General features: G+C 45.1%; 1 protein-coding gene across 5 annotated transcripts in view; it reads left to right on the forward strand.

Annotated features, from left to right (window-relative positions):
• Window positions 1-318: 318 nt before the first annotated feature.
• Window positions 319-18,513, forward strand: part of PROX1 (prospero homeobox 1) — a 46,343-nt gene continuing 28,148 nt past the window's right edge. Inside the window, exons 1-4 of one of the 5 annotated variants that reach the window (XM_064709098.1) lie at window positions 319-523; window positions 735-859; window positions 8,043-9,831; window positions 16,393-16,500. In XM_064709098.1, coding sequence (XP_064565168.1) covers window positions 8,110-9,831; window positions 16,393-16,500 — 1,830 coding nt within the window. In that variant the 5' untranslated portion in view covers window positions 319-523; window positions 735-859; window positions 8,043-8,109. Of the gene's footprint in view, window positions 524-734; window positions 860-1,249; window positions 1,304-8,042; window positions 9,832-16,392; window positions 16,501-18,513 lie in introns of those variants that run through there. The other 4 variants (XM_064709099.1, XM_064709103.1, XM_064709100.1 and 1 more) reach the window with 4 other exon arrangements.

Raw genomic sequence — 18,513 nt, forward strand, 5'->3', positions numbered from 1 at the left:
TCTCTCCCCGCTCCTGCCAAGTTCTCCCCGTCCCCCCCGTCCGTCCCAAGGAGCCTCCCGATTGGGCGCCGGGCCGGGCCCACGTCACTCCGAGTGTGACGTCTAGTCTTCCTGTTTCCTTCAGCTGTGTCTTAAAGTAAATCTTGTGGCGGTGCGGAGCGCTGCTCGGCTCGGCCAGCCCAGCCCTGCCCAGCCCAGCCCTGCCCCGCGCCGCTCCCGCCGCCCCCGCTCCGCTCGGCGCCCGCCGCTCCGCTGCGCTCCGCTCCGCTCGGCGCCCGCAGCCCGCGGCCGCTGCCCGCGCTCCCGCCCGCCGCCCGCCCGCGCTGCTCGCTCGCCCTCCCCCGCGCGATTATCATATTCATCAGCGGCACCCGGGGCTGCTGGCTGCGCGCGCGTGTCCGCGTGTGCGTGTGTGCGTGTGCGGGGCGCGTGTGTGTGTGCATGTGCGTGTGCGTGTCGCCCTTTCTCTCGTTCCACCGGCAAAAAAAAAAAGAGAGGCTCAGTTTCGTCGCCTTTGCACCGAGTAAGTACCCGCTCCCCCTCCGCGCCCCCTCCGTCCCTCCCCGCTTTCTCGGCCTTTTCAGGTCTTTCGGGGTTTTTTTAATTTTTTTTTTTTTTACCCCTAAATTCGCACTTGCTTGGGCTGCTCTAAATGGTCCGGGGGGAGGGGGGCGGTGATGAAATCCCCAGCAAAATATTGATCACCGTTATCAAACCTGTGCTTCTTTTTCCAGGGGGCAAAATTGCAGTGACTTTATTAGCTGAGTAGTTTTAATTCCCCGGTAGATAAAGCGGTAAGGATTTGTGAGCGGTAAGGAGCCCGATGGAGCGCTCACCGTAGCCTGCCCAGGGCTGAAGAGTAAGTGACCTGCTCGTTGTTAGGTGATCCTCCCCCCCTTCCCCTTCGCTCTCTCGCTGCCACCTTTTGTGGACCGCTCTTTATTTTATTCCGTGGGTTGGAGGGCAGTTTTGCGGGGACGGAAAGCGCAGCGAGTATTTGGCTTCTTGTTGTTGTTTCGAGCTTCTTTCTCCCCCCGTCCCCGCCGAAGTTCCCCATCCCCGCTTTAAACTCCTGCTCCGCTCCTCCGAGCCTCCTCTTTGTCCTGTTTATTATAGCTGCCTTGCTTTTTGTCTCTTCCAATTTGCCTGTCATTTGCATGTCGCTACTTCTCCTTTTTAACCCAAGCCGGGAAGGACAGGGACTTTTTATTCTTACTCTCCTTACCCTTGCAATTACTTTTTCATTTCCAAGCGTGGGACGAGCCGCGAATGGTGGAAATGTATAGAAAATGGGATTTGAGTGGTAGGTAGCGAGCACATGAGAAGAGATCAAATGCAAGTCGCGGGATAAGAGCCTTGATCTGGGAAAAGATTAGGATTATTGGTACTTTCTATTTGTTTGGTTGTTGTTTGTTGATTTTTTTTCCTCCGGGGGGGATTTAATTCTTTCTTAGCCGTTGATGGAGATCTTTCTTGGCTTTTTCGATTTTCTGTTTAGCGGCTGAGTGACCCGGCTCACTTTGCCATGTGTTTGCGCGGAGTTAAAGCGCAGGAGGGAGCGGTGCTGGGGGGCGTGGGGCCTGCGCGGAGGGGGCGCGCAGGGCAGCGCTGGGGGGTGGGGGGCCGAAATCGCGGGGCCCGACAGAAGCGGGGCCCGACGGGCTCCGGGCACTCCGCGGGGGCGGAGTGGGGCCCGCGGCTCTTTGCACACAGGGACAAAGTTGCGCGGCCGCCCGCGGTCCGTGCGCCGCGTCTGGTGGGGCCGGGGCAGGTGCGGGGCCCTGCGGGCAGGTGCGCGCCGGGGGGAGCGGGACCGGGGGGTCCCGGGCGCCGCCGCCTCCCTGCGCCGGGAGGGAGGGAGGGAGAGCCGGGGCGGCGGGGGCAACAGCGGGAAGCGGCGCGGGAGCGGTGCCGGGGGGCGCGGCCGAGGCGGGATGGAGCTCCCCGAGGGGCCGGCGTCGCGTCCTTGTGCTGTGCCCCGGCCGCGGAGGAGCAGGTACGCGGGATATTAACTTAATGTCTTTGACAAAGTAGGGAATTTCAGTCAGGGCTGGCGAGGGACGCGGCTGCAGACTAGAGGTGCCCTTGAATGTCGGGCGAAAGTTGCCAGGACGAGCTTTGGAAAGCCGCTGGTTTCGCACAGGTCCCGAGCGCTGAGCAGACCCCGTGGTGTTTCTGGCTGGATGGCGAGTGTCACCCCAAACCCATCATCCGGGTCTGGGGACGGGCGGGGAGCACGTGGAACGCATCCACGCATCTCTGGCCATGGCTTGGTGGCAGAAGGTGCTGTGTTGTTGAGTGCAGGACACAGAAATGTGTTTGTGTCACCGTGAGGTGTAAAAGCTCAGATTATTTGTCACTTCCATTGCCTGTAGAGGCTTGGCAATATCCAGGATGAATTATAGGGAGGCAGTTTCCTTAGCCGTAGATTTGCATGTGGTACATATCCTTTACGTCTTCTTCTCATAGTTTTTCTCTGAGTTGCCATCAATCACTTTAAGTTTACGGCCACTGCAGCTCATTTTGCATTTATTTTATCGCTTTTTGTCCAGAGCTTACCTTTAGCAGCAATATCACATTCTGTGAAATGTTTATTAATACTCAAGGGTAGACAGAGTATCAACATTTCAGGAGTTGAACTGTGATAAAAAGTACAATGTATATACTTTTCACTAACAGCTCCCTATTAAATTATTCTGTAAAGTATCCTGCGTTCGCTGAATGGCACTGCCGGTATATACAGTTAACTTCCCTGCCTGCTGAACTCTGAGGCCTCTCAGTTTGTATAACTTATCTCTTTTATGATTGCTTGATAAATTGAGATGTTCATAAGAATGGACACATTTTCAAATTGAAAGGTTTAATTCGATTCAGGGCAGAATTGTAAATACTGCAATTTGTAGTCTCTAAATAGTGATTTATTCTGACTCAAAGTGCATGCAGCCTAACTGCTAAATTAAGTAATTTAAGAATTGTGATGTAATGACATCGTGTAGCGTGGAAAAAATAGTATATTGGAAAACTTGGGCTGAATTCAGAGTAGGAATCTTGAGAACCTTTCAGTATTGTCTCTACACAGAGGCGATGTGAATTATTTTCTTCATGATCAGTGAAATAACAGGGACCAAACTGGCTTGAGAGGAGAAAAATGTTTTCAGTTTTCTACTTTGAGCAGCTTGATTTCTTTTTCTCATTCAAAAGATCTGTTTCCTCAAGCAGTGCCGAGCAGGGCTGTGTGATGGAGGGCCCTGCATCTCCCCAGTTTAAAGGCCTGAACTAATGAGATGCCGAATCCCTCCTGTTACTGAGCTCTGTAGTTGATGGGAATTGTGGATGCTTGGCATTCATAGGAATTGCTGAATACCTTGCTCTATTGGGCCCTGGGTATCACCAGGTTCATAAAACAAGGGTTGCTTTTTCCTTTTAGGCTAAAGAGCAAGCAGCATAATTTTGAAGTAAATCAGGCACTGATTTTTGCTGCTGCTTCTTCTTGTGAAGAAATCCTAGTAAAGTAGTTTTTTACTGCCCAAATAGTTCCTCATCCTTAGTGCCTTGTTTCAAACTCCTTGTTAGACATCTCAGCTAAGGGAGTTGGATAATCTTTTCTCCCAAGAAAACTTGTGTTAGAACTGCACAGAAAGGTAGTACTTTCTCCCAAGAAAGCTTGTGTCAGAGCTGTGCAAAAAGGTAGCACTTTCTCATTAGTGGCTGATGTGATTTTAGCACTGAACAGATATGGTGAACAGATGTCATCTGTTCTTCAAATTTTAGCTGTGGTTTTGTGCATGAAATGCTGTTGACTAGAATAATTTTCATCCTTTGCTTCCTGGCTGATTCTGGCAAAGCCATACCCTTGTGTAGTGTGTTAGAGTGTAAGATCTAAATATTTCTATTAGCAGAAGGATGTTAAATTTCTTGCGTGGTATTGGCATAATGGGCTGACATGAAGCAGGCAGACTCTGGACCAACGAAAGTAGTCAGCTTGTGAAAAGATGGGAGCGATTTCAGCTGTATAAACTGATATCTCCTTGAATTAATCCAAGCATATCCATCAAGTTTAGCACTCTTGTGCTGTGTATTTAATGGCTGTTCAGGTTAGGCTAGGGTTCTTCAAAGGGGCTGACGAGGGTGCGTTTGAATTTACATCTCCTTTGCATCCTGTAGGTGTTTGAATTAATCGAGGAGAAAATGATCAACATCTTTCTAGATCAAGATGAGTTAACACAATTGATTACAAAAATTGATTTATTAATAGTGAGTATGGTTAAATACCTGACAGCATACTCATTTTGACAAACCATAGCCAAAGGTTTGGTAACAGCAACTCTTTGAGACTTAGAAATTAATCTGTTACCATTTTAAATGTCAATGCATATCAAATGGATATGAAATAAACCCATGCCTGTAGCTGCTGTGCTGTTAAGAGGTTATTCATAGCTACATTGTAATCATATCTCCTTAAACAAAAGATTTGAAAAGTAAATTTGTAAATAAAATACTACTGCTATATTTATAGATGGACATAGAAAGCGCTGAGGTCCTTGGTATGATTTTTCCTTCCATCGGCATGGAAAACGTTTGGTTTCTGAGGAAGCCACGTTGTGCGAGTTGAGGCTGGAGATGTGGCCGGTGAATTTAACATAAATACACTTGGCATGCGAGGAGTATCAAAAGCGATGCATAAACCAAATTTAACTTTCGCAAATTTAAAACTCTGCAATTCAAAAAGAAATGGTGCTTCTGGAGATTTCTACGTAGATCTTGACAACCAGAGCCTATCTTGCCAGCTCTGTTTTTCTGAAGAGCTGGGCAGAGACTTTAGATGTATAAAATATAGTTTTGAGACAATGTACAGCCAAAGTACTGGTGACTGTCTAAAGGACACACGCTTCCTAATTATTTCTCCCCCTCCCCAAGATTTCCTTATTTATTCAGTTCTAATCTAATCAGTCTTGAATTCTGCCTGTTGTGGCTGGGATTTTGCATCCCGCTCTACGTGCCATTCCACTCCCCTTGAGGTGCAAATTGGTTTTGGTCCTCAGAGAATGAAATATTAACTGGCCATTCAATGCCCGTTCTGTTTTGTCAGGCTAAAGTAGAACTATTTCTCATATTTAAGCCGAAAGGCACGTAAGCCTTAAAGCTGGCAGCCCGGCTGGCTCAGGATAACACCAGGGCAAATGGGGGATGTTGCTTAATACCCAGGTTAAGTGTACGATAACTCCGATGCTTTCAGCTTCCATCGAGGGAAGGAGGGGACGTGGCTCTGCAGCACCTCCTGCCACATGTTTGTGGTGGCAGGAATGGGCTGTGGAGCAGCGGCTGGCGCAGGGGCTTGGGGAGGGAAATGGACACTGGGGAGGAAGGATGCATGGCAATGACCTTCCAACCTGGCGCAGGACAGCCTATTTCCTGAGCTGCTGACTCAAGGGTACAGCAAGCCCTCCCCATGTGTGTCCTTGGTTGGGATTGGGCAAGAGAGAGGGGAACTGTGGTCAGGCACCTCGAATTTTCTGGGAAAAGTGCAAAACTTGTAACCTGACATGAGGTTTCTGGTGTGAGTCTGGGAACGTATTGCTGGCTCTCAATCAAGCATAGCTTGACTGCAGAAAAGGAAGGAAAAGCGTGAAGGTTTTCAGTGTTGGTGGGTTTTGTTTGTGGTTTATTTTCTTTCCCTATTGGCAAGTATTATCTTTATGGTAGATGCCTTCAGAGTATCTTAGGTGAAATAAGCAGGAGCTCTTTCTGTTGTCTTCCAATTAGTTTAGATCTCTTTCAAATGAACACCACTGGACTGAAAGGTCAAACTGAGCCTTGGCTTATTCTGTGCCAGTGCCTTGGCCAGTTCTTTACAAAAACAGCCTTTCTGATATTCCTCAGGTTTTTGGGGTTTTTTTGGGGGATGGTCTAATTGTAAGGCCTGATTCTGCCCCCTGAAAAGCTCAATTTGCATCAGTTGGGAGAAAACAGGAGACAGCCTTTTACACGCTGCCAAGCAGGGCCTGACCCTACCCCTCACACATAACAGGATTTTGGTATTCCTGGACTCCAGGGGCGTTGCTCGGAGGGTGGGATGCTCCTTGGTGTGCAGGTGGCAGAATTGGGCCCCTGCAGCAGAAATCCTTGTTATTTCATTATTTTCATCATGAGGTAACCAAACATAACTTGCTTAATGTACTTTTTGATAAGAAAAGATCTCTGAAGACAGTGACCTGATAATAGGTCAAGGTGTTTGGATTTTGCATCCGAATTAATGATACTTTTTGTTTTTAATATATTTTTTATCATTCTTTGGTCTCCTGTATGCAAGGAACCAGTAATGTAAACAAACATCATGTCCCTTGCATAGCTCTCTCTGACACCAGATCTCTGAAAATTCTTTTAGTACATCCAGAATACATGAGCACAGGCTGCAAAATAAACATAATGTTTCTAAGTATTAAAAGCTGGTTTATTTTTTTCATCCTGGTTGCAAACTAAGCATTGACTACTGTCTTGATTTTTGGATTTTACAGATTATTTCATGCTGAAATTATGCCTATTTGCATGGATAGTCATTCTTTAAAACTAGCCACAGATGCAGTCCTAGGGAGCACGTAGATGTTTTTACAGGTGAACCGAAAGAGATGGGAGCAATTCCAAAAAGTCTGCATGCTGCCTTTGGCAATATACCCTGTTATTGTGAAGACTGTGCTCTGTTAAGCAAATGTAAAGTTTAATATTAGATAAGCGTTGCATGAAAAATATTTTAATTTTCCTCAGTGTTAAATTTTAAGAAACAGGAAACAGTGTCTAATGCTTTATGTGCAATGTGAGTTTAGCATCACTAGTTAATAAGTCACAAATTATGTCAAGAGCCTTTTACAAAATGCAAGGAAGTGTGTTATCTTTTTATGCTGTGTTCCTGGGAAACAATGAGAGTTCATATAAAGAGAAGGTATCTTCCTTTCTCACGCAGCTGATTGATGTTATTTCTTTCATCTTTCCATATTTTTTCTCATCTTTTCTGCATGTCACAGGAAATAAGATTCTGTGTATTCAAAATGCTCCACGTAAGAAGGGCTTCACTGGGCATTTGAGATATTGTTCTTGGAGATTTTTCTAAAGCACAGAGATGTGACACTGAACATGCCTCATTTCTGCTATGCAAAAAATTTAACATTATGTATTTTAGTGTATGAAATACAGCATCTTCAGCCTTTGGTAGCAGGGCTTGCTTTGAGAATGCAAGTTGTGAAAAGGGAAGGAATGTATGGGGAATTCAAAACACTGTTGTGGCTCGTCAGTGGTACGTACGAGCCTGTGCTAACGAACTACATTTTGGCCTTTATTTGATCACATTTCTGTAAATAGTATAATACTGATCATAAAATATTTTAATGCATTTTTGCTTTGCTGAATAAATGCTTCCCTAATGATTTAAGAGAGGGGATTTTTTCCCCAGTGTAAGCCTGAATGCGTCTATGATTTCTTTGCCTTTCACATACACATATACCATCCTACCTAGAATTATTTGAAAGTTGTTTTTGTAGCCTTCAAAGGTTTATTTACCAGTTTTGTCTCTCTAAAAAGCAAAACTACAACTGCGTTTTTTACATTGCAATTGAATTTTTTTTTAATCCAAATTTTATACGATTTCTTGTTTTAACAATAAATCTTAAATAAGGAATACTTTCATCTTCTTTTGTAACATGTATCTCAATGCCCTAAATTTAATCAATTGGTTGTCAGAGGCTGTGTTCTTCTAATCTACTCTTTCTTCTGAAGATAAACAGTATCATTTTAGGCATTTGTGCAAGAGAATCATATTACTGGTGCTTAAGCAGTTTTTGCTTTTTTAAATCTTAATCCATCTTAAACCAGTGGAGCAGAAATATTTAAAAATGTTTCATTTCAAGCAGAGTGCATAATAAATTGCAATAATTGTAATGTGCCATAAATCCCAGAGCCTATGCATTTTGCATTTTATTCAGGATTGAGGTCAGGAAATTTGGAGAAATTTAAAGAAAATGATTCATCAGTCCTTTTGTTCTGTTGGCCAGGGTCCCAGGATTCTTGAGCTGAGCCCAGCTGACAAGCTTTTGAAGATGGCACAATAACAGTCCAGTGATGCCTGACCATGACAGCACAGCCCTCTTAAGCAGGCAAACCAAGAGAAGAAGAGTTGACATTGGAGTGAAAAGGACGGTAGGGACAGCATCTGCATTTTTTGCAAAGGCAAGAGCAACGTTTTTTAGTGCCATGAATCCCCAAGGTTCAGAGCAGGATGTCGAGTATTCAGTAGTGCAGCATGCAGATGGGGAAAAGTCAAATGTACTCCGCAAGCTGCTGAAGAGGGCGAACTCATATGAAGATGCCATGATGCCTTTTCCAGGAGCAACCATAATTTCCCAGCTGTTGAAAAATAACATGAACAAAAATGGTGGCACGGAGCCCAGTTTCCAAGCCAGCGGTCTCTCTAGTACAGGCTCAGAAGTACATCAGGAGGATGTATGCAGCAACTCTTCAAGAGACAGCCCCCAAGAGTGTCTTTCCCCTTTTGGCAGGCCAACTATGAGCCAGTTTGATGTGGATCGGTTATGCGACGAGCACCTGAGAGCTAAACGCGCCCGGGTTGAGAATATAATTCGAGGTATGAGCCATTCCCCCAGCGTGGCATTAAGGGGCAATGAAAATGAAAGAGAAATAGCTCCGCAGTCCGTCAGTCCCCGAGAAAGTTACAGAGAAAACAAACGCAAGCAAAAGCTGCCGCAGCAGCAGCAGCAGAGTTTCCAGCAGCTGGTTTCGGCGAGGAAGGAGCAGAAGCGAGAGGAGCGCAGACAGCTGAAGCAGCAGCTGGAGGACATGCAGAAGCAGCTGCGCCAGCTGCAGGAGAAGTTCTACCAGATCTACGACAGCACCGACTCTGAAAATGATGAAGATGGCAACCTGTCTGAAGACAGCATGCGCTCGGAAACCATGGACGCGAGAGCCGGCGACTCTGTCGGCAGGTCAGACAATGAGATGTGCGAGCTGGACCCGGGGCAGTTCATCGACCGGGCACGGGCCCTCATCCGGGAGCAGGAGGTAGCGGAGAACAAGCCAAAAAGAGAAGGTCCTAAGGAGAAGGAGCAAGGGCCAAACGCCTTCCACCCTGAAGGCAAACACTTGGCTGAGACCCTCAAGCAGGAGCTGAACACTGCCATGTCACAAGTCGTGGACACAGTGGTCAAAGTTTTCTCATCCAAGCCCTCCCGCCAGCTTCCTCAGGTCTTCCCGCCCCTCCAGATCCCGCAGGCAAGGTTCGCCGTCAACGGGGAGAACCACAACTTCCACACAGCCAACCAGCGCCTGCAGTGCTTCGGGGACGTCATCATTCCCAACCCCCTGGACACCTTCGGCAGCGTCCCCATGCCCGGCGCCACCGACCAAACCGAGGCACTGCCCCTCGTCGTCCGCAAAAACTCCTCTGACCAATCGGCCTCGGCCCCGCCGGCCGGTGGCCACCACGCCTCCCTGCACCAGTCCCCGCTCTCGGCCACCGCCGGCTTCTCCACCTCCTCCTTCCGCCACCCCTTCCCGCTGCCCCTCATGGCCTACCCCTTCCAGAGCCCCCTGGGCGCCCCGTCGGCCTCCTTCCCGGGGAAAGAGCGCGCCTCCCCCGAATCCCTCGACCTGACCCGGGAGACCACCAGCCTGAGGACCAAGATGTCATCGCACCACATGAACCACCACCCCTGCTCGCCGGCCCACCCCCCCAGCGCTGCCGAGGGCCTCTCCTTGTCCCTCATTAAGTCCGAGTGTGGCGACCTGCAAGACATGTCTGAAATCTCGCCCTACTCGGGAAGTGCAATATCCTTTTCAAAAGATGAGTGATAATCGGCAGTGGCCGGTGGGAGAGGACGAGGGGCCGTGCTGGTGCCAGGGGGCTTCCCACAGGTGCTGCAGGAGTGGGCGCTCACAGGGTGCTGGGGGGCGGCTTGGCGAGGCCAAATAGAACACGTGGTGTTGACTGACAGCACTCTTCCAGCAATGGTGTTCACCTCGAAAAGCCACTGGCCCTCCCCCAGCCTTTAGTCCGCCTCTGGGGTCAGGAAGGCAGCCAAACCCATGGCCTGAGTGCCAGTGGGTTTCCCTGGGCTGGCAGATCTTTCCTCAGGCAGGGAGGTGATCGAGGGGGCATCACCCTCAGCCAAAAACCATTCCAGCTACGGCCAGGCCACCTCTTCTCCCTCCCCTGCCAGAGCAGTGCACAGTCCCTGTTAATGGTGTCGTGGCTGGGGCTCTCAGAGAGCCACGGTCTGGTTGTCTGTGAGAGTTCAGCTCTCAAGTGCATAAGGGAAACGAAGCACAAAAGACACAGGTACTGATATATTCAGGCTGCATCAAGTTCTTTCCCCCACCCAGAGGTCTGTTCCTCAGCCCTTGTGCAGCTGCCTGCTATGCATGATTAACCTCTGTTCAGCCATACACAGAAATCTTTTGTCCTAACATACACAAAGCAAATTATTTTGGAAAGCCAGAGAGAACAATTAAATATAAAACTTCAGCTGTATTAAATTTACAGGACACTTCCCCTGCTTAAGAAAAAAAAAAAAAAGATGATAATAAAATCTCTCATTTTAGCTCAATAGCAGGCTTTAGTTAGGGTGACAAATCCATCTCTGCCTTTATTTAGGCATATCAAGACATAGTAATCATCGTTTTTTTTTTCCCCTCTGGAAACTAGTACTAGGGGTTTTTTTGGGTTAGTTTTTCTTTTTTTTCTCTTTTAGCAGTAATGCTTCCCAGTCCTTCCATCTTTTCCCATAACATGCTTTTTGATCAAAAAGTTTTGCTACCAGGTACAGTTGTATTGAAAGCAAATAAAATAACATGTCTATCCCCATGCTAAAATTGAGGATTTTGCATGAAGAGTAGATGAATAATTTTTCCCATCTCCAAGATCCCAGCAGAAGGCAACAGTGCCAGCACCCAGCCCTAGATGCATCTAATTTCATTCCCAAGATGATGAAAGTGATAAAAGTAATAGCGACAGAATATCTCTGCCCCTCTGTGGGTAACAGTAGCAATGGTGAGGAACTTTTCCCCTTTGGAGGGGCATCCTGTGGAGGCAGATGCCTGAGGCTGTGCCTTTTCCCTGGGTATCTACCAGGTGATTGATAACTCTGGTGGTTTTAGAATAATTCAACCACATCTTCTATAGACTTGTTCAATCCTCAGGAGGGTGCTCTCAGGGCTCTGGACCTACTGATTACCTGGTTTTCCTACCCCTCCCATGGTAGTGGGCACCACTGGGGCAGGGCAGGCACTGCAGGTCCAAAGCCCATTACCACCACCCTTTGATCCAACTTGGGTCTGGCCTGGGTCAGGATTGGTGCTGTCTAACCTGTGTGAACAGTCCCATTTCTATAGGGGAAAACATTTTGGGTTGGAGAGCACCTTCTTTAGGTGTTGGTGGTTTTGGGAACCAGCTGGTAGTGGATGTGGTGTTTGAGGTACTCTTGCCCAGAAAATGATCTTGTGGAGTGTTGGTAGCAGGGAAATCTCCTTACTGTCTACATTGTAAGGCAGAACAGAGGCAATCTAGGAGAAGCATCACTCTCAGAGATGGCCCCAATTACTTGGGAAGCCCCAAACCAAATATATCTCCTGCATATTGAAATGCAAGCGCAGTGCTTGGAAAGCAGACCTGAGGTCAACAGGAGAGGCAGCTGAGGGCAAGACTCAGGCCAGGGCAATTAATTTCTACCAAACGGTACAGTGGCATACTAATTGTTTTTTTGTATTAAAGTAGTTTTCCCATCCTGGGAGAGCAGTGAGGAGAGGAGAAACATGCCAAGAGTGGGAACTAGGAGTAGTTCTAGGGCTGCACTTGATCCTTGCCACCCATGGAGCATCTGTCCCCCACCCCTCCCATGTCTCCCCCTTTCTGCTGCTCTTTTTCACTGATGCTCGCTAATGGAGCTTGTTGCTTCTGCTGAAACAGGGGTGCAAGAGTCCCCTGCTGCTCCAAGGGACAGCCAGGAGAAATGCTGGTGCTACCGTGATCCCTTTTCTTTTTCACTGCCCTGCTTCTTTCCCATCTAGGCACTAGAGCAGGCTGCAATTTGTTCTGGGTTTCAGTACAAACCAGATTTATTAAATAACCCTTCTACACTTGTACCCTGGTATTCAGCTCAACTGTAGGAATGAATGTTTTTTTCCTAGCAGCAGCTCATTTGTCCAGGTAGCTTACAATTTTCCAGGAAAGGCGTGGTGTGGAGGTTGTTTTGTTTCTGGTCAATTCTGTTGTGGCGCTTTTATTTTACATGGTTGAATGTGCATCTATAGGGACTATATTTCTTGAAAGAAGCAGATCTTTCTTCCTTGCAGAAAGTAACATCTGTTTTCCTGGACAATGAAGCCAGGATGAGAACACAAGACCAGCAGATACAGCCAAGTTCAGGTTTTAGTAGTAAGTTAAACACTAAACTAGCCTGGGTTTTGTTTTCTTGGATTTTTTTTTTTCCTAACCAACGGCTGTAAAATGTATCTGATCATTCTTTGCTGAATTGCAGAAGGAAATGGTTAATGTTTGTGTATGTTGCTAAACAAGATAAGATGCACCTGCAGTCTGAATTCCCATCTTGGTCATGAATGCAGTCTGTATCTTTGCAAACTAATCTGTTTAATCAAATATTAAGTTTTATTCAAATTCAAAAAGAAACAGACAGTGAATTGTTTTTCTGCATGATCTTTCTTTGTCATGCATCCTCTTTGCATCTCAAGAAAAATAGCCTTGTTCAGTCACAAAACATTTGCATAGATCAAAATTGAAGCACAACAGCAGTTTGTGTGCTGCTAAGACATCTGTAAAGGTGAAGAAGTTTAGTGTGTTCTCCCTGACAGGAGGGTTTAGAAAAATTAGTGCAACTTTTTACAATTTTACTTATTTTTAAACAGAATTCCAATCCAACTGGAGTAAGTTTCAAAGTCCCAATATGTGAAAGCTATAATTAGTGAATTACAAAATTTTGAAATGAGGAGTTATTACATCTGACTAGAATTAAACTAATTAAACTTAAAAAAAAAGGAGAGATTGTATAGCAAGCTGGATAACTCCGTGTTGATGATAAAACCTGGGTGATGAACGAATGCTTTGCAGCCAGCCAGCCCTTCTTTGGAGGGATTTGAAGATGCTCTGAGATACAGTTATTTGGAGCTTTGCTGATTAAAAGTACCTGAGGTGTAACTTAAGAAGCAGCTTGGCTTTACTGCTGCAGATTTTTTTTTACCTGATACAGTCTATTCTTACCACTTTTCCTTCAGCTCAGTGCATGCGTGGGCTAGAAAAGCCTGTTAGAGCATTTGTGGGGGCTCAGGCTGAGAGTAACAGGAGTGAAAGATCATCTGTGCTGAAAAATATTTTTGCAAAAGAGGAGCATTACCTGGGAGGAGGATTGAAGTGCAAATGAATCAAATGCTGTTCAGTGCCACCCCTGTGCTTCTTCTGTTAAAACACATGAGAGCATGTATATGTTTTGTCCCCATATGTTTTGTTCCCAGTCTTTCACTTCCTCTTTCTAGGGCTTTGCCATTTTTCTGCTGCTGCTGTGTTAGGTGAGGCAGCGTTGTGCTGTGTAAACTCACAATGTTGAGACTCTCAGATTGTTTGAACACTGCTTTAGGTTCAGCTGCAGTACACTGTTCCTCTGATCTTTTATGTTCCTGAGCAGATGTCTTTCATTAATTTATGGATTTATCATCTTTTCTTTCTCTCCTTTTTTTTTTTCTTTCCTTTTTTTTTTTTTTTTTACACCTGGCAGCTGGCTCAAGTTTCAGCAGTTATTGTCTATTTTGCATTACCCATAGAATTGAATGTCATCTGTCTTCACAAAGCTATAGCTAAGAGAATTGAGGCAAGCCACACGAGCTGCTGGGACAGAGCTTGTTTGCGTTCCATTCGGCACCCCTCCTCCCTTTACCTCCTTAATATTTATTTGTGCTCGTTTTCTTTCCTGGCCTTGAATGGGGCTTAGCTCGTGTTCGGTACAGCTGTATGTTTACTGAATCTATTTCATCATGAGTCATTGTGCGTGTGTAAGTATCCTGGAAACAGCTAGTGCTTTCTTGGAAGAACAGTTGCTTTTCAGCCCAAGCACTTAAAAAGGAAATTAAGCAATTGGTCAGTTCAGTTTTTTTTTTTTTCTTAAATAGCAATGGGTTATCTAATTCTTAGCTTTTAAGTCCGTCATTAACTATTTTTTGCTAAATTATTACAGATCGTATTTTTTATCACAGTAAAGCGTTAACCTTAGGATCAAGATATACAGATTTGTTGCATATTTGATATTACTTTGAGGCTGCCAAGTGCTTAAGAACAAGTATAATTTTAATAAAAAATGGATTGCTGGGAATTTGAGTCTCAGAGCATCTTTTAATACATGCTTCATTCAATATCAATATCCTCTGGCATTAGAGCAGAAAATATTTAAAAATCCTAAATGCAGAAGGAATCCAAATGCTTAGACAACTGTCTAATATGCTTAAATCCAGCAAATGTGAGAGGGGTTTTTTGAAGTTTAAGTCCATCCTTGAGCTTGCATTGAAAGAGAATATACACCAAACTCGACGTTAACATGTTGTTGGCGTCAGAGGAATTGCAAATTAAGGAGACTCAGGATTACTTTCTTTTCTCTCCTACTGGAGTTCCCCTTTGGACCCCCACTTCCCTGAAAGGATCACATAACAAAATGGATTTCTGGCATAGAAGTTTTGATTTGTCTAAAACTCTTATCACTGAGCAATAGGTGACAGCTTGCTACTATTATTTCACTTACGTATTTTGACAGATGGCACTGCAGAGTGTAATGCTCTTTTAGACTTCTCTATCAGTCTAATGGAGGTAACTGGAGGTTCTTTCAACTCTTCTCTTGGCACAAGAAGTATGTCAGTCATAAATTATCTTCTTTGTAATCATTAAGCATCTAAAACAAAATGCAAGTTCAGCTGAGCCGTTTTCCATGTACTTCCAGATAATAAGAGGTTTTTAAACTAATATTGTCAATGCCTTTTTTTTTTAAATGCTGCATTTTTCTAATCTAAAAATGAACTTTGTAACTGAAATAAAGGGAGAGGGTTTCAGCAGATTTCAGGAATTAGGGAAAAAGGAATTTTGCTGAAAAAGCCTAGCTAATCATCAGTAGGCTGCTGATAAAAATTAGTCTGTGTTTCCCATGTCGAGGCCTGGAGTGGGATGTTCTGTGCTGACATGCACCCGGCTGTAAGGCAGAGGAGGCACCTTGGTTGCAGTGCATCTGTCAGCTTGGTTGACCTTCCCCCGCCATAAGGTGTGAACCGAGTGAAATTTTCAACAACTGTGTTTAGGAGAAACAGTCCTTAGAGAAGCTTCTGGGAAGAACCCTTAATTGACCTTGTGGGGGCCGCATTGATTTTCTCCACGTGCATCTTCATTTCTGATAAATTATAAAGCCATTAATTTGCTGAGGAAATGGCAGGGCCAGCCTGCGGCACAGATGTGACCAGAGCCGTCCTAGCACGCAGTTCACAAAAGGGAGCCAAGAAGCTGGGAGAAAAATCAGCAAGCTGAGATTGTTATGGTTAGCTTCACATTCCCTTGGGAACTCTTTTAGTTGCTTCTGTTTACAGATCTAAAAGGTAATGATGTTTCCAGGATAAATAGGCTGCCTTATAGGGTAAGTGGCCATTTATTGATCTGCTAGCCCTCATGTATTGATTGGTTAGCCCCAAATACAGCTCTGTTCTCCAAGGAGTTAACTGTGTAAATCAGGAGGCGACAAGTTTGTGGCAGAGGGATTCAGCGGCCAAGGGACTCTGCCTGCTACAAATTTCACTTTGATTTGCAGGCGAGCCACTGGAGCAAAGCAGCAGCAGGACTAGGGAGATCTACCCCAGATATTAAAATTTATCGACACGAATGGAACAGGTGAAATGTGCTGTCTGTGTAAAACTGCTCAAAATCATAAAGTGCCCCTGATTGTCTCACATGCTTTGGTTTTATATTGTGTGCAAGCAGCACAACACCGAGAGGAAAAGAAGCTTTAGCTTATTGCAAAGGAGAAGGAGAAAAAAGCTCCCGATAAGTTTTCTGCGGCACATGCTTCCTGCATTTGTTTCCGTAGCAACAAGTGAATGTACATATGGTACACAATCCCTAAACTTGCAGGGTCCTTGAGACCCAGCACCTAAACTGATAGGAAGCACAGGGTTAAAGTTTCGTGGCCTCTCGTCCCATGTTTGCCTGTTTTACAGAAAATTACAGCGCAGCAGTTCAGATGTTAATACTTTCTCCTGTGGTCTCGGGAACCATAGAGTATTTAATGGGGCACTCTGTACATTCAGAACCAGCTTTCTCAAGAAAAGAATTTTCCTTTACTAATTCAATCCTACATGCAGGAAGGCTTGTCACCGAATCACTTGAAAAAGGCCAAGCTCATGTTCTTTTACACCCGGTACCCAAGTTCCAATATGCTGAAAACCTACTTCTCAGATGTAAAGGTAAGAAAATCTCTTCTGCCCCCACCCTTTCTCCTTACTGCATGCTGCATTTTCTCACAAAATGGTATTGTTTTATCATGTTAGAAATTAATAGTATTTCTGGGTACATAAAGTTTACATCCTGACCTTATTCACTTGTTCTTCCTGTTGAGGTGTACCCTGCTTGTGCCTGGAAAATGAAAGGGAATGTTTCTAAATCTAAAAAAAAATTGAAATTTTAAAGCAAAGTAAGGATAATTATTACAGTAAATTAAAGGGTCTCCATTATATATCCTATTAAAAAAGGAGATTTTTTTTTTGGTGGTAGAAATGTACTTCCAAGAACATTTTGGAGCAGTTCTCAAGTACTCCCTCATTGTTTCATTTCGGTTGGTTTCCTCATATTTGTGCTTACATAAGCAGAGTGTAGAATCCCTTTCTTTCTGTCAAAAAGAAACAGTACATTGAAATTCTCCATGCAGAAGCTGCTTAAAAACAAAAGTGATGATTGTCTCTTATTTACAACTTAATTTGTTGTTGATGCAGAGTACACTGAGCATAAGGAGGATGAATAAAGTGACAGATTCAGGCCACATTATTCAAATGAGGATATGAAAGCTGTCGACATACAGCTGCATCCTCCCTCATTCTACAGAATATTAGGACCTCCTGATTTTTTTTTCTAAAAGTAATTGTTCCTTCACATCAACTTGATTTTGTGTTAATCATCTAAGTTTTTTTTTTAAAAACCCATAGATTGTGTTTTAATGATTATAATGGTGTGCATGGTGTCATTATCTAAGTAACTTTATAAACATTACATTAGCTTAAATTAGTTTGTTACATATCGTTTCCCCCCCTGCATGTCTCCCCCCAAAACAAATTACAGAAATCCTTCTTTTAATCACTTTTGGGTTATGGTTTCTTCAGTCTTAGTGGGAGATTATCCCACAGGTTGTGAACTTGGCCCAGTTTCTGCTGATCAGTTTTCTTTGGTCAAGTTTCTTGGCAGTTTTTCCCTTTATTTTTTTCTCATTTAATGTTGCTTGCACATCTCAATACGCTCCTGCCCCTCGCAGCCGTGTCCTTGGAGGTTCCTCTATTCAATGCCATGTGCTGAGCGGATGGTGACAACATTTATAAAAAGGAGGGGGGGAAGCAATACAGGCACTTCCTAGGCTAAATGGCTGGTCAAGAATCATTAAACACACACAAAAAAAGCTGCAAATGGTGCAGCGGGCCAAGTGGAGGGTTTGCTCTCAGAGTGGATCCACCTGGAATGGAAAAATCGGAGGGAGCGTTTCAGGCAACACTGCTCCGATGAGGTGCCACAGGCAGATGTAGAGCTGGCAGGGCTGCTTAGGAGGGTCTGCTCTGGGGCTACTCTGTGACTTTGCCCCTGCACGTTCACACAGCCAGGTGTGCTGAAGTGGGGATATTTTTTTGCTGGCGTCTGCTTTATTTCCACTTTTTAAGAAGATACACACATGTGTTTGTGTGCACACGGTGACTTTGTCTTCTGACAAAGTTGTGTAAAATACAGAAATTTACTTTAGTTCCACCTAACATTTATACAGCACCAGGAGAAACCCAAAAAAGCTTTACAAACCACCGGTTTGGGATGGAGTCATTTGGCCAAAACCGATTGCATCCACTTCCCTGGGGACACGTGACAGCCACACATGGTCAGCAGCACCAGAGAACCGGGCATGCAAATATTGGATGCACTAATCTTTTCTTGAGCTTTTCCATACCTTTAAATGCTTCAAAGTGCTTAGCATGTGTTTGCAGTTTCTAGAGCCAAAGGATGCTCCCCCTTTAGCCCACGTGCAGTCCCATTAGCTTCACCCCTCCTTCTCACGGAAACGAGAGGACATAATTTTGCTTAAATGGAGCCAGAACGTCCTTGTGGTTTAAGCAGGTGTCCCCTACCGTGCCGATGTGTCCTAGGTGTCCCTAGCAGTGCCGATGGGGACAACTGCTTGCCACTGGAACGCTCTCATCCATGAGCTGAGAACACATATGTAAATAGGT

The sequence above is a fragment of the Zonotrichia leucophrys genome, chromosome 3 (assembly GCF_028769735.1).
Source record: "Zonotrichia leucophrys gambelii isolate GWCS_2022_RI chromosome 3, RI_Zleu_2.0, whole genome shotgun sequence".
Classification (NCBI taxonomy): Eukaryota; Metazoa; Chordata; class Aves; order Passeriformes; family Passerellidae; genus Zonotrichia; species Zonotrichia leucophrys.